At 44.1% G+C, this 17814-nt stretch overlaps 1 protein-coding gene across 1 annotated transcript in view; it reads left to right on the plus strand.

Annotated features, from left to right (window-relative positions):
• Positions 1-4075: 4075 nt before the first annotated feature.
• The window catches only part of TTC39B (tetratricopeptide repeat domain 39B), a 146027-nt gene continuing 132288 nt past the window's right edge, over positions 4076-17814 (plus strand). The window contains 2 exon segments of the mRNA XM_037061938.1: positions 4076-4120; positions 4122-4319. Coding sequence (XP_036917833.1) covers positions 4076-4120; positions 4122-4319 — 243 coding nt within the window.

Here is a 17814-nt window from a genome sequence, read left to right on the forward strand (position 1 = left end):
AGCAGTATGAGAAAAGCAGAGAGTTACCTACAAAGGAGTTCCCATAAGACTATCAGCTGATTTCTCAAAAGAAATTTTGCAGACAGGAAGGGACTGGCAAGAAGTATTCAAGGTGATGAAAAGCAAGGACCTACAACTAAGATTACTCTACCCAGCAAAGCTCTCATTTAGAATGGAAGGGCAAGTAAAGTGTTTCCCAGACAAGGTAAAGCTAAAGGAGTTCATCATCACCAAGCCATGTGAAATGTTAAAGGGATTTATTTAAGAAATCTCTTATTTAAGAAAAAGAAGATGATCAAAACTGTGAACATTAAAATGATAAGAAACTCACAACTATCGACAGCTGAATCTAAATAAATAAAAACAAAAACAAACTAAGCAAACAACTAGAACAGGAACAGAATCACAGAAATGGACATCACGTGGAGGGTTATCAGTGGGGCAGGGGAAGAGGGAGAATGGGGGAAAGGTACAGGGAATAAGAAGCATAATTGGTACAAAATAGACATGAGGATGTTAAGTAGTACAGGGAATGGAGAAGCCAGAGAACTTATATGCATGACCCATGGACATGAACTAAGGAGGGGATTACTGGAGGGAAGGGGTTACGGGGCAGAGGGGTACAAAGGGAGAAGAAATTGGGACAACTGTAATAGCATAATCAATAAAATATACTTAAAAATAAAGATAATCCTCACCCAAGGATATGTCTATTGATTTTAGAGAAAGGAAGGGAAAGAGAGGAAGAGCAAGAGAGAAGAAGAGAGGGAGAGAGAGAGAGAGACAGAGTGATCAATCCATTGCCTCCCATAGGGTCCCTTACTAGGGATTCAACCCGCAACCTAGGTATGTGCCCTGACCAGGAATCAAAATCACAACCTTGTGGTTTATGGGATGATGCTCTAACCAGCTGAGGCATTTGGCTAAATCTAGTTTTCTACATTAAAAAAAAATCATTATGCTAAAGTATTGGCATTCAAGGTCTAAACAAAATGCTCTGTATATTATGAACTTTTAAAATAATTTTATTCATTTACTTAATATCCATACATTAAATATCAGTTATGTACTAAGCACTGTGATTTTGTTGTAAACACAAGGTTTCTTCCCTCATGGAGCCTGCCTTATAGAATGCATGTATGTGAGGGGCTGGGGTGTTGTTGAGGGAGCCAGACCATGAACAAGTAAATGAACAAGACAGTGTCAGATAATGGTAAGTGCTATGAAGGCAGCAAGAGTACCAGAGCATGGGATTGAGAGAGAGGGGCTATTTTAGAAGGGGAAGTTATTGAGGAGTTAAGACATGAATGTGAGGCAAAGCCATTGACAAATGCATGATTTACAATGAGCACTTATTTTACGGATGTGAACATCTGTAAATTTTCATTTCTAAATGCAGAACCATTCTCTCTCCACTACATAACTGATAAAAATGCAATGTTTATTTAAATCAGGTATCAAGAAAAACCTTGAATTCATAACATGTTCAAGAATATTAAAGATTAGATTTCTGCAATAGTAGATTTATTTGGAAACCCAACAACTCCCAGTATGTGTGCCTTCACAGTAAAAAAATTCAGACACTATTCTTGCTTAATCCCCATGCTAGTCACTTTTGGGAGATGGAATATTTGAGTAATCTACAATGTTTGTTATCAGTGAACTGGCAAGGGCAATTCTGTTATAAAAATGAATCCATCCTAATTTTCTTTGAAAAAAATCTGTTTTATATTTGTGATTTATGATCCTCTAAAATCAAACATGTGCAGGAACAGAAAGTTGGGATTTTCCAAGAGCAAAGCAAATTTGAGTACACTAGAACACATTTATTCATTCAGTGTTTAAAACTGGCTTCCTCAGAAATATGAGTGTTGCTCATCTAGTGATGTGAGTTTGAAACATACAGGGCTTCAGATTTGATCCCTGGTATTAAAAGAAATAATACATTGAACTTCATCTATAACAACAGATTTTTGGAAAGTTAGACTTGATTCTCATTATAACATATGCATGACAGTAATGAGAGCCAAGCTCCTCTGTATCACTTCAAAACTTGAAGAGTTGAAATTCATAAGTAAGGCAATAACAAAGAACACGGGGGAGGCAGAAGCCACCAATGAGATGGTTTCATATAAAAAAGATGTGATATTAATTTAAGAATGGATGAACTTTATAAAATGGAATCCTGCATGAGTAATAGAGAGTAGAATCTGGATCCACACAGGAAATCTGGTGTCAGAAGTGAAGTATAAGCAGGAGAGGCTGTGGGGAGGAGTGGAACCTTTCAGGGGTAGTGTAATTAAATGATCTCTAGGTCCCTTCTAGCTCCATGTATCTGATTTTAAGGACACCCAGAAGGTGTGTTAACCGGTTTTTAAAAAGACTTTATTGAGATATAATGTACATAACCACAAAATTCATCTATTATAATATACAATTAATGATTGGTAGTACATTCATGGAGTTGTGCAACCATCACTACAATCTAACCCATATTTTCAGGTTGTTTATTGGGTAGGGATGATTTTATTTTTCTAGTATAAAGGTACATAGTGACTCATTAAAATTGTAGATCAAGTGTAAAGGATGAAAAGATGACTCACTGGAAATGTGTGTAATACACATATGCAGGCAGTTGCTCTGCTGAAACACAGGGAGAAAGACAGGGAGGGTGCCTGGAGGAAGTGCAGCGTGGCGGTTGCCAGCCACACCCTCGAGTCAGACTGCTGAAGTTCAGATTCTGGCATCCCTGCTTGCTTAATATCTGTTTGAACTTAAGCAAGTTACATAAACTTGCTGAGCCTTGGTTTACTCATTTGTAAGTTGACAGTACCTACTCCATAGGGTTACGAAGGATAAATGAGATAATATAATATATGCAAGGAGCTTAACATATTCCTGGCACATTGAAAGTACTCAGTAGATATTAGCTATTTTTATAATTATCACTTGATGAACATTGGTCTTTTATGAGTGGACACAAGAGAGCACACACTCTATGATTTTACTTATACGAGAAATTCTAGAAAAGGCAAATGATGGTGGCAGAAAGCAGATCAGTGGTTGCCAGAGGCCAGGGACAGGGAACAGGAAATTGATAGCAAAGAGGCACAAGGAAATTTTGGGGTTTTCTACATTATGACTGAGATGAAGTTTTGTAAACATGTCATCCAAATATACACTTAACATTGTTGAATTTTATGGTATGTGAAAATACCCCCGCCCCCCAATATACCTTTTAATCTACCAGTTGGATAGTTTGATTATTTTATGTTAGAAGCAAGGAACAATTTCTAAACTCAGGCAACTAGCATTTTTTGAGCACCTACTACATGCAGGGCACTGTTCTAGGTGCTGGGTGTACAGCTTTGAAGTAGATGGCATCCCTACGCTCATAGAGCTTATAGTTTAAGCACAAATGATACACATATGTTTCGGGCTAAAAAGGAGTCAGTGCCGGATGCTGGAGGAAAAGGTAGAGAAGCACTAAGTAGTATAAATACGTGCCTTGGTTTTTCTTCTAGTTTTCAAACATACATAGAAGCAAACACAGCGTCCTTGTTTCTGAAGATGATGCCCCTGACTGACCTTGTTAATGTCTGGGCCAGGTGGTTATCACAAAAGCCTCTAGGTGGTTAGTGACAGTGACAGGAGACACTCTGGCCACACCGTTTGTGAGATGCAGTGTCCGCCTGAGAGGGAAGACTGGCTTAAGCCCAAGAACAAGGTGGACGCTTCTTAGGCCTCAGGGGTAGCATGGCTTTGATCTTGGCCTTGTCGACCCGTCACTCTTCGCTCCAGACGAGCAATAACCCCTCTGCAAATTGTTGGAAGCCTGTACCTTTAGGTAATTTATCAGCGTGGACCAACACTCGGAGTCTCTAGTGCGAGGTGACTCCGCCCAGGGAATGATCCCGCCCACGTGGGGGGGGGTCCCAAGCGGATGCCGGCCGGGGGCAGAGACTCGTTGCAGGAACCTGATTGGCCGAACCGGTCTGAACATCGTGGGGGGGCGGGGGGAGGCCTGTGGGGGCGGAGCTTATGGAGAGGAGGGGCACCCGCGCCCGGTTGGGAAATGGATGCTCCGCAGGTTTGCGGGCGCCAGGGGCGGGGAAAGCGCTTTTTTAGCTGCGCTCAGGCCCCGCCCAGGATCCGGCGGGAGGGCGGGGCCGCCCCCTTTCTCCCACTCTGGCTCTGGTCTGAGCCCGGAACGGAGAAACGAGGTTGTCTTTAAGCTCCTTGCTCGGTTTTGGGGTAGCGGCAAGCAGAGGAGGAACATGGCGCTCGTAGGCAACGGAGCAGAGCTAGAAGCGGACGAGGTACTGGACTGTGGGGAGCGCGGGCACTTCCCCTGGAGCCCGGCGGGGATGGCCAAGGTCCCGCCCCCTTGGTCCCGGTTTCGGAGGACCAGCCTCGTTCCTTGAGGCAGAGGCCAGGGCTGCGGGTGGGTGTACCCGTCCTTGGGAGGTCTATTCGCGCCTGAGTGAAGGGGGTCTGCACGGCGCTCGCGGCGGAGGCGGCGCCGAGGTTCGGGGCGCCAGCACCATGGAGTTGTGGGGATGGAGGACACTACGTCCGGTCGTCGGGGTGGGTGCGAGGGCGCGGTGGCGCGGGGCCCGCAACTCTGAGCTGTACCGGGCCGTCGGACGCCAGGCTTTTTGAGGTCAGATCGAAAAGTCCCGACACTGGCCATCAGGCGTCTGTATAGTCGTGTCTTGAGCTGGGAGTCTCACCTCTGTTCGTTTCCTGGCGTCAGGACTGAAAGGCTTACAGTTTGTGAGAGGAGAGGGACACCCAGGGGAGGAAGGAGCTCCAGGGGTGTCTGCACGGGCTGGCAGGGCAGCGGCTGCCGAGGGGTCAGAGCGCGAGGGAACCGCAGCAGCCGCCTCGGTCCTGTCCCCTCCGTCCACTGGGCCCGGGCCTTTCCCGAGCAGGTTCCCAGTGTCGGTGGTCTAGACAGAGAGAAGGCGCTCTGGGAACCGGCATCCTGTGGTCTCAGCTGTGTGTAAGCAATTAGCCACTTCCTCCTCTGGCCGGCGCGCCGGAGTCTGGGCAGCCTCGGACGGGCGCGCCGGACCTGTTGATTTATAGGCTTTTCTTTTCAGCACTTGGCAGCTCCGGAGAGACGCTCTCTTGAGCCTGAAGTTGAGGCCGGCGGCAGCGCAGCAGTACCCGCAGCTGCTGGTGCTGCCGCTGCCATTTTACCTGACGTGAATTTTACAAGTCGCCGCCTGAGAGGCATAGTTTCAAATGATGCAATAGTGGAAGATCTGGAGAAGGCGTGTTAAGGTGTTAAGATTCCCGTCCATTTCTTCGATGTCGGGAAACTCCTGACAACACTATGTTTTAAATATAGCTCTTAAAATGAAAATAAAACAAAAACCGAACCTGCGGCTCCTTTACACGACTGGTAGACTAGAGCAAAACGGTGGTCCAGAACCTTCCTCACAGCTTGTGCCTTTCAATGAAGGCACCAAGACTACAGACCAATGAACTAGAGCTTGCTCAACTGCATCTATTTATTGTTGAAACTTTTAAACTACCTGTAAAAGCAAATGATGAAGTATTACATTTGTTGCTGTTTTCATCTGTGACGATCTTTATAGCTTTAGGCTGTCTTTTTGGTGTGTCACAGATCCAGCTGTTTTTCATTCCTTAGTTCTTTTCTGTGAAAACAAGGTGGTAACACTTTTATGGCGCTTTGACCGTACATTCACTGTAGTCACCAAGGTTTTGATGAGTCCCCGTAGTGTATTGAATTAAGTATCCATGTGACTGGCATGCAAGGCTCTGTAGAGTGTGGCTTCAGTCTGATGTTCCAGCCTTTTCCCCAGCCGCTTCTCCCTATAACCATTTAGTTTAATCAATATTATGCCCATATTATAAATTAGGAGACAAGACCAGGAGTAGCTAGTAAATGTGGAGTGACATTTTGAATCCCTAGTCTGCTTGCTGAAAAAAAATTGCTACACTTAGGGATGTATAATTGTCTAGACCAGGGTATTGTTGATAGAGAAAGGGGATACCATTAATAATTAACGCTTGGACAATAGGTGTAAACTGGGTCTTGGGCATATTGAGACATATGGCCACCCTAGCTATGCCTTTGTCTGCAAGATGAACTGACAAACTGAGATGGATTAGCTAGAGAGAAAGGCTTTAACACTGTGAGGGAAGTTAGGTTTCAGAGCGGCAGAGTGCCTGGCACACAGATACGGGAAAATACATTTGTTGAATGAATGAATGCAGAAGAAATGTTGCTTAATAATTCCTCAGTTTTTGCCATATCTTCTGTTCACTTTTTAAATTCCGTAACTATTAGGAGCCTATTACATGTTAGGCACTATACTGGTTCTAAGAGATGAGCCAAGTACAAGTACAAACATAATTTTTTTGTTCATGCCAAATCCACATTTGTATTTCATGGTGCACTGTTTCCTTTGATATAAGTTTCACAACATTTATCAAACATCTGCTCTGTGCTCGAACTTAGTAGGCGCTTTAGAAAGAGAACTCAACAGTTTTGGCTCTCCAGGGTTCTCAGGATAGGGAGATATGACATATACAAGAACTTGAGAAAAGAGGTCAAGGCAAGGTAAGCAAGTTAGATTGGATATTCTTATAGACTATACCCTTATTTGTAGAATGTCCCTAACTTTCAGTGGGCTGAAACGCTCTACATAGGAGTGAAAAAGACTGTGCCCTTCAGCTTTACTGGTTGTAGGAATTAAAATAGCTTATTTCAGCTGGGAAGTCTTTTAAACACTTAATTTGATCATCTTTGTGGCTACTCTTTGATATTGCAAGGATGTAAAAGGGTGTAGCTGGAAAAGTAGTAACCTAGGAATTAGGTGAATTGGGCTTTCAGCTCTTTCACTAATTTGCTCCATAGCCATTCATTCATGATGCGTGCAAACATGTATCTATCTTACGTTCCAAACCTGGTGCTAGCCTGGAGACAACAGCGAACTAAGCAGACAGGTACCTTGTCCATAACTGGTGATTTTAAGCAGGTCTCTCAATCTGTTGGGGCTCTTTTGAGTTTCCTCATATGAAGGAGTGTCTGGATGAGCCCTAATTGTTCTTCCAGCTCTAAAATCTGTGCCTCTGGAGGGGAGGAAGACTCCTTTTTGGGAGAAGGGCTAATAATATGGGGATTCTTGTTTTCTCAATGTAACCAAGGAGATGATGGTAGTAGAGGAGCTCTCATGGTAGCTGTGGGATGTGGTGTTTTCTTAGAATAACTGATGTTTTTTGGTTTTCTTTTCCAGGGGAGTAAATGTGAGGCTACAGAGGTCAGGACTTACAACCTCAAGGGTGGCAAAATTGATTGTGGAGGGGGACAAAACATCTTAGATTTTACAGTGGTAGTGTGGTCCTTCAAAGCTCGGTTAAAAAAGTCATATTTCTTTCTTTCTTTTAAAGATTTTATTTATTTTACTTTCAGACAGAAGGAAAGAGAGGGAGAAAGAGAGGGAGAAAGAGAGGGAGAGAAACATCAATGTGTGGCTGCCTCTCGAGCTCCCCCCACTGGGGACCTGGCCTGTAACCCAGGCATGTGCTCTGACTGGGAATCAAACCAGCAACCCTTTTGTTCACAGGCCAATACTCAATCCACTGAGCTACACCAGCCAGGGCCACAGTTTTATTTCTTAACATTTAGATTTACCTCATTGGGTTTTCTTGGGAATTACACAAGCAACTTTGACATCAAGTTCATGAAAGGTGTACAGAAATTATGCAAGTTCAACACTATGAACCTATGGCAAATTAATGACTGTGGGTAGGGGAACAATTAGTTGCTTGATCTCTCTTGGTGACCTCCTCATGCTTAGGGGCTACTGTTAGCTTTCTTTGTTGCTTATGTTTGGCCCTCCATGCTTCCGTGTGATTTGGGATTTGACAATTAAATAAAAAATAGTTTGCTTATATTTTATTATTTAATCCTGTTAAAATTATTCAGTCCACCAATAATTATGTCAGGAAGTGCTAAAAAGAGACAATAGCTGAATGACTATCTAGCAGCTAGTTAAGTTAAAAATTATTTTCTCACATGAAAGAAGAGTGAATTTCATTAGAATAACTTTTAAGATAATTTTTAATTGTTTTATCTTTTCTGGAAAAGTAACAGTTTTGAATATCTTTAAAAATCTTGGTTTTATTTCTATTAGGCAGAAATTGATAATTTGTATATGTAAATTGATTGATACATTATATTTTATATTAAAATTCCATTAAAAGTTACTCAACTGCAGTTACAAAGTTAAATGTTAATTGCTTTAAAAGTTTTAATTGAACTTAAAATTTTTATTTAGTCATTCAAACCCATTATTGAACAAAAAGTATGAACTTGTACTTGCTCATTTTTGTTTAAAGCACAGATATATCTCTGTGCTCTTGAAGTTGCATGGGGGGTGTAGTTAGGAAAAAATGTCTAAAAAGACTTCTTCTTCTTCAATAGTGAGAAAAAGTTGAGAAACACTGAGTCAGGGAAGGTAATGGCTTATGTGACAAAATGTTCTCATGGCCTGCTTTTTTGGCCCAGGGTTGTTTAGGTCTGATTCGGATTTAGAAACCTATTTCTTTGGAATTTTAGATGAAGTTTAGATCAGATTGATTGCTGCAACTTTTTTTTTTTTTTTTAAAATATTGTATTTATTTATTTATTTATCTTTAGAGGGGAAGGAGAGAGGGAGAGAAACATCAATGTAGGGTTGCCTTTCGTGCGTCCCCTGCTGGGAGTTGGCCTGCAGGGAACCAGACTGCAACCCAGGCATGTGCCCTGACTGGGAATCGAACCGCGATCGTCTGGTGCGCAGGCCCGAGCTCAATCCACTGAGCTACACCAGCCAGGGCCTGATTGCTGCAACTTTTTAAAAAAGATTTTATTTATTTATCTTTAGAGGGGAAGGTAAGGAGAGAGGGAGAGAAATATCAATGTATGGTTGCCTCTTGTGGGTCTCCTGCTGGGAACTGGCCTGCAACCCAGGCGTGTGCCCTGACTGGGAATTGAACCTTGATCCTTTGGTTCGCAGGCCCATGCTCAATCCATTGAGCTACACCAGCCAGGTGATTGCTGCAACTTTTTAAGAATCAGCTTCATTCTTTCATTCTACCAGCATTCCTTGAGTACTTCTTAGGTGCTGACAGTCTTTGATGCTGGAAGTGCACCCTAAGGCAAGGCAGTACTATAGCTCTGGAGGAACACTCTGTAGCAAAAGACACAGTTACACAAATCACTAGTTCTGTCTTTGGGCCGGGGTAGGTTTTACCCAGGAGGCCATACAATTTATCATCATAGCAGGATATGAGAGTAAATGGCGTGCTTTTGGTAATTGCCCCAAGACAGCAGGTGCAGATAGTGATGGCTGACCACCCTAGTTTAGGGGCTGGCAAAGACTTTAAAGAACAGATGGTATTTGAACTGGGGCTTGAACAGTGAGCAGGGTGGTGCTGGGAGGAGCCAGTGGAATAAGGCTCAGGCCTGGGTGGAAGTCGAGATGGGCGGGAATGAGTGCACACCTGGGCTCTGCAGGGAATTCAGCCATAGGAAGGAGAGCTGGCGAGGCCAGTTTGGATCACGTGGGACCGTGTCTGGGATGTCATGCTAAGGGGTTTGTGTTACAGCTCCTAAAAATGGGGGAATCTGGACTTTTTTCCTTTTAATTTAATCAAAAGTATTTTTTATTTGAGTATTATTTTGTATTAGTTTCAGATGTACAGCATAGTGGCTAGACATTCATATACTTTACAGAGTGGTCCCCCTGATGTTTTTAGGGCCCACCTGGCACCATACATAGTTGTTACAATATTGTTGACTATATTTCTTGTGCTGTACTTTACATCCTTGTGATGGAGATTTCTTAATGGGGAAAATATGATAGGTTATTTATTTTAGGAAGATACATCTGGTGAACTTGAGGCAGCCAGACTGTGGAGGTGGCAACAGAAAGGGCAAGAGGCTGTCGTAATAGTTAATGTGGGAGGTAGTCGGGCCTGAAGTGGGGCAGAGGCTGTGGGATAGGAGTGGAGGCCCGAGTTGAGGGACTTCTCCTTGAGAACACAAAGGAGGAATTGGCCTGGGGTGCTGTTTGAGGGCAAAAGGCACGGGAAGGGTAGGAAGCAGGGAGGGGCTAGAAGTGTAGAGGATGGGAACAGACATCACGCAGAAGAAACTCACCCTGTGGCTCACTGCCTCTTCGAAGGAGCATGGCCATTTTTATGAGTGGATGAAATTGAAAACGTGTTTGTAATTTGGTTGTGCAGGTTAGTGAGAGGAAAAAATAATATCGACTTACTATCAACCTCAACTCCTGCTCAGGTTAACAAATAGGCAATTTTCCTGAAATGTTTAATCTTGAATCCCTTGAAATCCCATCTGTTTTTGGAATGCTATTTCCTCAGTGAAAGCTGCCCACATTTTCCCTTTCCCTCCTTCCAGACCTGGAAACCCCTCCCTTCCATGCAAGTCCAGTAGTGCACGTATGCTTCTCTGGGCAGGTGTTACTTCTCCCTTGAGCCGGCTAGTTTACCTTCTTATCTTAGTTCCCTGCCCTTGGGTGCTGTTGCTAATTATCTACAATGTGAATCTGATGCTGAGAATTTCTGTGAGGCTCACGGTTTCTGTCCAGCCATCTGTTGACAGCTCCCTAGCCCACAGTCCCAGGTGCCCCAGGGGCCATCTCAGGTGGGTCCCTTGATGCCACTGAATGCTCCCTTCACAGAGGTTGAGTACCTGGGGACTCTTTGGGCACTTGTGAGGCTGCAGGGGAGATTTTTCCTTTGTCATGCCTTTGTTGGCCCCCAGTGCTCCCCTCTGCGACCTGTGCTTCGTGGAAGCTGGTCATGTACTCGGAGCCACTGTGGCTGGTTGGCTGAACTGGTTTGGTCTCAACACCTCTTTGCAGGGACCTCTCGAGTGTTGACTGCCTGCCAGTTCATCATGCCATTGTTCATCTTAAGTTCTTTATTTAAAGACTGTGGTATTTAAAGACTGTGGGTATGTAGTAAATGTTTTTCTGCTGTGATCTGGGTACATGTCCCCTTGAGCGTATTGCTGATTATTCTGACATATACATAGGACCTACATGTTTTAAAATATTTTAGTGAAATGATATATACCATATATATGTTTGTTGGGTCTGATTATAACTAGTAAGTGAGAAGAATTATTGATTTTAAAGAATTTAATGTGTTGGATTTTGCGGTAGGTCCTAGAGAGGCAAATATAGCTCTCATCCTAAGTTATGGTCTGATTGGGGATGGCGGCAGATGTGTAGACAGATAGGAGTAACAGTCCATGCAGGGGACCACTACGGAGGGATGCAGGGGTGCTTTGGGAGCACAGAGGAGGACATCGCACTGGGGGAGGGTAGGGAGTCAGGGATGCTTTTTTGGAAGAGGTTTTTCTTTTTTTTTTAGAAATTCTCAATCTTGTAGGATAAGTAGTGAACTTAGAAAAGAGTTGGGCTTGGGGGAATTCTTCAAGATTCTCTCAGGGAGAGGAACTAGCATAAGGTATGGAGGTGAGGGAGAGCTTGCGATGCTCTGGGTGTCAGGGAACCGTATTGGAAGGGCAGGAAGGGCCATTCCATGTCTTTCACGCCAAAACGTGGCTATCATGGTGTGTGTATTTGAAGTTTTCAGCTGAGGAGAAATGTGGAGAGATCCACAGTATAGGTCGGTGGCTGTCTCTGGCAGTGTGCATGGAGGCTGATTGGAGGGACCCGACACCAGAGGTAGAGAGGCACGTGGTTTCCGGTGTTTTGTTTTGTTTGTCCAGTGACTGTTAACAGCCCACCGAAGGCCCACTATGTGTGAGGGTAGCTAAGTACTGGAATAACACAGTGGGTAACGTATGGTTCGGACCCCCCTGGAGCAGACAGTCAGGAATGTGGGCATGAACAAACAACTCTATCCTGAAGTGTAGGAGAGAGTCCAGAGAGAGTGTAAGCGGGCCTGGTACGCTCAGAAGAAAAGAGCTTTCACAGGGCTGCCACTGATGCATCGTGTTGAGGGCATGCCCCTGCCCAAGGCAGGACTTGGTTTGCAGCTGTCCAGCTGTGTGACTTAACCCGTGTGGGCCTTGGTTTTCTTATAGGTAACACAAAGGAATTGATACTAATGATCTGTTTCTGAAGTTCTTCTCACCTTTGACGTCTGTGATCAAGCAGGTGACATTTGATCTGGACTTTGCGGGGTGGAATTTTGGCAGGCCATGAGGGTGCAGATCGATCACACCTTCATTCCAGGAGGCGGAGGCAGCAGCAGAGGAAACGTGCTCAGGTGTGGACCAAGCGTGAAGGAGGCTATTGTGCTGGAGCGGCGTGTGCGAGAGTTAGGGGCTGAGGCCAGAGAGCAGTGCTGTGTGTGTTCCAGCAGGTTTAAATAGACCTTGAACACTTAGTTAAGGAGGGTTTTTTTTTTTTTTGACAGTAGAGAACCAATCACATGTATACTCCCATATTTGTGGAATATTTCCCCATTTCTTTCTCTCCCTCCCCCCCACCTCTCGCCTTCCCTTCCTCCTTTGATAAAGAAAGCAATGATGGTCACATTTCTTGGTTTCACTTTCTCCTTTCCCAGCCCCATTTCCGAAGAACAGATTTAAACTAATGACTGTACACTGCAATGCATTGGATAAGAAGACAGATGAGCCAGACAGACACGTTTGTATAATTGCATAGGCTTATGTTTTACCACATAGACTTTTACCCTCCGCTAAGTTCTGAAATACAGAAACACCCGACCCACTGCCACTCTGGCGTGATCAGCAGGAACAGGCCGGGTTTCTTGGAGGTGCTCCTCAGTCCTTTTCTCATTTCCTACTTCCTTAGAACACTTTCTTCTAGAGTTCTGGGTTCTTGGGCTTTTCTCTGCTCATGAGTCACAGTCCTTTCACTTAGAACTAGAGGGAATGAAGCCTGACTCCAGAACCTTCTCTCAGAAGCACTCCTGTGTCATCATTTGTGCAAAATCAATGACCAAGTATTTGTTGGCCAAGAACAGACCCATCATGGAGCAGTATTGAGCTCCTGAGGAGTGGCCGGCTTGGGTTCAGATCCTGGCTTCTCATTTACTGTGTGACCTCTGGCATGTTATTTAACTAGTTTAACGCTCTTCATTTATAAAATGGGTATATTGGTGATGAGGATGAAATAAGATTCTATTTTACAAAGCCCCCGGCACATAAAAGTATTCTTTTTTAAAAAGATTTTATTTATTTATCTTTAGAGGGGAAGGTAAGGAGAGAGGGAGAGAAATATCAATGTATGGTTGCCTCTTGTGCGTCCCCTGCCGGGAACCATGTGCCCTGACTGGGAATCAAACCGCTGTCCTCTGGTTCGCAGGCCTGCACTCAATCCACTGAGCTACACCAGCCAGGGCTAGAAGTATTCTTAAAAGCCACTTCTCTTTTCCTTTATGCTTCAAATTAAGGTATTGCTGTTACTCTTATGGGTTTGTTGGAGAATCTGCCACAAATGTTTCAGTGTATCCAAATATGGTTTAACCTTATTTTTGCAGTCAGCTGAGAAGAAAGTTCTGCAGAAGTACACATCCTGGAAGCAGGAAGTGGTGGGCCCAAGGTCACTCAGCTCGCCCAAGCACAGAATCAGGGTTATCAGCCAAGTGCGATAACTCTACATACAGTGCCCTTTCACTGGGTCAGGGGACAGTGTCCTGCTCAGGAGGGACAAATGTAGCCTGTGTGCCTCCTGCCTGTTTTTGTGAATTAAGTTGTATTGGAACACAGCCATGCCCGTTCATTTAGGTGTTGCTTATGGCTGCCTTCACGCCGCAGCAGCAGCGTCGAGCAGTGGGGACACAGATGTATGACCCACACTGTCTAAACAGTTATTGACCCTTCATGGAAAAAGTTTGCTGGCCCATGTACTAGGTGATTTCTAGGGCTATATATGTAGGTTTGTTTATAAAGTGTTTTAAGCCTTATGAATTAAATTAGTTATTTCTTTAATACTTGTATAAGCATCAAAAACTGAGAAAATATAAATCCGTGTGGCACATTCAGTGAATGGTATCATACAAGTGCTGTGGTCCGATGTATATACTGCTCCTTCATATATAACCTTGGATAAATTAATATCTCTTAAGCTTTAGTGTCTTCCTCTGTAATTGGAGGTACTAGAACCTTCTTCTGAGGGTCATGGTGAAGGTTAAAGCCCTGTGACGTGTTTAGTGTGTGGAGTGCAAATGTTGGCTCTTAGCACTGTTATCGAGGATGCAGGATGTTGATGGTCGACAACAAGGGTACTTCTCAGGCTGCCCTCAGCCGCCAGCTGGGGCAGTTCTGCAAATTTAGGGTTCTTATACCTTTCCCTCCCTGAAGGAAGAGGGGCGACCACTTACCACCAAGGAGAGTTGTAAACCTGGCCTCATAGGGCCATCTGCTTATGCAGAGTAGAGTCAGTATTTGTCCCCAATGGAAGTGGCCATGTCATTAATTTTTTGAGAATGGCTTTTACCCACCAACACATAAATAGTATGTGCGGTAACTTCTGGTTTCCCCAGATGTTTTGATGTCTGGTTTTGATGTGTGGAAAGTTCCCCTTTTTAGTAGTAGTGGGTGTCATCATTGTTCTTACAGTTATTTCCTGAGTTTCTAGATGTTGGCTGGAGAATTTGACCTGTAAAAGGCAGGTTTGTGTTCTGTTACTTAGTGTAAGAGTTCAAAAGGTAAAGGAGACGGCAAGGCCTGTGCATGCCTGGGCCCTGGAGGAGGCCCTGGGGTTCTTGTTCCGCCCCAGAGCCCTGTGCTATGCCAGAAAGAGCACTGCTCTTTCCAAAGTTAAAGTCCGTTCTCACCTTGCTGCTTAAAAACCTGTTCACAGCCTTTGAGGCACTATACTCACACGCTAGACTGGCACTAAGGCGTTGCTCTGGATCTAGCTCAGTGGTTCTCAGACGTTGGGGAACATAGAGAGCTGGGTTGGGGGATGGGTGGCTTATTAAGATGTATGTTCCTATGTCCCACCACAAGCCATTCCTGTTCAGTAGGTCTGGCGTGGCTCCCGGGGGTTTGCATTCCTAACGTGATCTTTAGCATCAACTGTGCTGAAGTGCTGTAGATCCCAATTTATGCCTTTCCTCTCGAAAGGTCAGTCCTTGCTCACTTCCCAGCTTTTTCACATGCTGTTGCCTCTCTTGGCCAGTTCTCTTTAGCATTTAAGATCTCCCTCGGGTACCACTCCTCCTCCAGCCTTTCTGGGTATCTGTTCCTTTCTTCCCTCCCTTGCAGGTACTCAGTAACTATTTAACATTCTCGGCTGCCTACAGGGAGAAATATTTCTCTTTTGACATATGTGCCATGCTACCCAGCAGGGATGGGATGTAGGCGCCCTGGTGTTCCAAAAGGAAAGGGTGGTGGCCTTTCCCCCCATAGCAAGCAGCCAAGGAATTCCCTTTAGTGCTTTCTAACAGTGTGATATTTTTACCCTCTCGACAAGAAAGAATTTACTTCTAGAGTCTATTAGCATTATGTCAGTATACTTAAGCAAAGCTTTTTGAGGTGTAATTTACATGCCATAAATTCACTCCTTTTAAATGTACAATTCAGTGATTTTTAGTAAATTTATGGAGTTGTGCAGCCATCAGTACAGTCAATTTAAGAGCATTTTCATCACCCATTAAGATTCCTTCTGCCCATTTGCTTGTACCTCGATATACTCTCACACTTAATTGAAAAATTAATTTACGGTCTTACTGTGGGGATAAAGCAAAAGTGTTAGGTAGGTATCAAAAAGCAAGGCTGGAGAGCAGGGTACCTTTGGGTCAGTGCTTGACTGCGCTCCTCCACGTCTGAAGAGTGTCATCGTCAGAAGAGAGGCTTGCGGGCTACATGAATTACCCGCTGAAATGAATAATTTGTTCCATTCGTAATAATGGAGATGTATAGAATGCATAGATGATGGTTTCCCCTGATTTTTCTAGTTCATCCCCCAAGGCAGTTGCTGTTTGTCTGATATGTTTAGCTTCTTGCTAGAAAGATAAACAGGCAATTGCATTTCTAAGCCATTAACAGTTGAATAAAAGGGACTGTCACCAGAGCTAAAGTCTCAAGTAGGATAAGGAGTTCCACAAGATTAGCCTCTTGTCAGGCACCCCTGAATTTCACGTTTGCCATGTCTGTGCCTAGGAAGGCATGTTGGAGAGAGGAGAGAACTTGGGTGGGCTTGTAGGTTAGCAGATGTGGTTTGGGTTTGCCACTTGCCAGCAGTGTGACCTTGAACAAATTATTTAATTTTTCTGTGAACATCCCTCATCAGTAAAATGGGGGTTCTGATGCCCTGTGTGTAGCCCTGGCACCTGCCATACTATACTTAGTTGCAACCATTAATTTGAGTAGCAACTATGTTTAGATTTTGCTTTTTATCAGTACATTTTGATGGCTAGAGTTTTACAGGGCAGGAAAGTCATAGCAAAAGTGTATCAAATACTGTAACTAGCTATATTGAACATCTTGATATTAAATATTCATTTGCTGATACTAATTTAAAATCTAATTTGGGGAGGGAAGGTTTTGTTTTAAAGATATGAACAGTGGTCGGTGTTCTTAGGGAGAACTGGTGCAAGACGAGCAACCGTAGGCAGGGCTCTTGGAGCCCTGGCTCCCTGACCCTGCAGAGGGGTGGGAGAGATGACTTAAGCAGTCTGGCTGGGGAGCATTCGTGAAAGGAGGATGATTATAATTTATGCATACACGCAATGCTTTGGGAAGCCTGAAGTATTCACATCTGACAATTTGCTTATTTAATAGTAATGACATTTGGTATTCCTTCCGACTTTTCAAAATACAGAAATTGAGATTCATGGAGTTCTTTTTCATCAGACTCTTCTGATTTCATAAATATGAGGGATGGCTTTACTAGGGTGTGAGTCTCCACAAGTCTAATCATATCGCTAGTTATATTTGAAATTAAAAAAGTAAAAGCTACTAGCTCAGAAAGAATTTTTTTTCTTAAAACTTACCTGCTTTTACTTCCCTTTGTGGTTTATGGAGGAGGAAGTTACTTTTTAACTTAAATGAGAGTCTCCTTTTTGCTGTATACAAGCCCTGTCTGAGTCAGAACTTCAGGTTTGCACGTCTGGGGAAGCCAGGTTTCACTTGACAATAGATTAGGCTCTGCTGAGGGACATGTGAGTGCTTAAGTGAATTCCTATCTTTGTTAAAGACTCGAAAGCATTACAGTTCAATTGCGGCAACTTGGGGACAATTGTCCTTCCCATAATTATTTCAAGAGCAAACACTAGCATTTGGGGGAATAATTTAAAACAGCGTTGCTCAACCAAAAAAAAGCTCTTCCCTTGCCTCATTCTTGATTTTTCCCTTTCTGTTCCCCTCAAATAATCTTCTTTTTTGGGGGGGTCTCCACATCTGTCATCAGCTAGTACCTGCAGAACATGGCTTTTTACTGCATACTGTTTTTTTCTGTCCATCTCCACTACCATCTCCACAACCCACGAAGCACCTCATTCTCCCGGTGCTGGGTGAGTACCCTAACTGGCCCACCAGCTCCCCTCTGCCTTCTGCAATCCGCTCTTCATTCTGTAGCCCAAGTGCTCCAGTGCAGACATCCATACAGGGAATCCCCCTGCTTAACACTGGTTAGTGGCTTTCTGTAACATTTAGAATAAAACCCACACTCCTTCCTGTGGGCTACGTGGTCTGGCTTTTGTCCTGCTTCTCCAGTGTGCCTCCTGCCCTTCCCCGCCCTCGGTGCCTCTGCTGTAGCCACTCAGCTGCTGGCAGATTTCTTGAACATGCCCAGCTCCTTCCCACCACACAGCTCCTGCACA

Source organism: Sturnira hondurensis, unplaced genomic scaffold (assembly GCF_014824575.4).
Source record: "Sturnira hondurensis isolate 20B ecotype Veracruz unplaced genomic scaffold, ASM1482457v3 Scaffold0013559, whole genome shotgun sequence".
Taxonomy (NCBI): Eukaryota; Metazoa; Chordata; class Mammalia; order Chiroptera; family Phyllostomidae; genus Sturnira; species Sturnira hondurensis.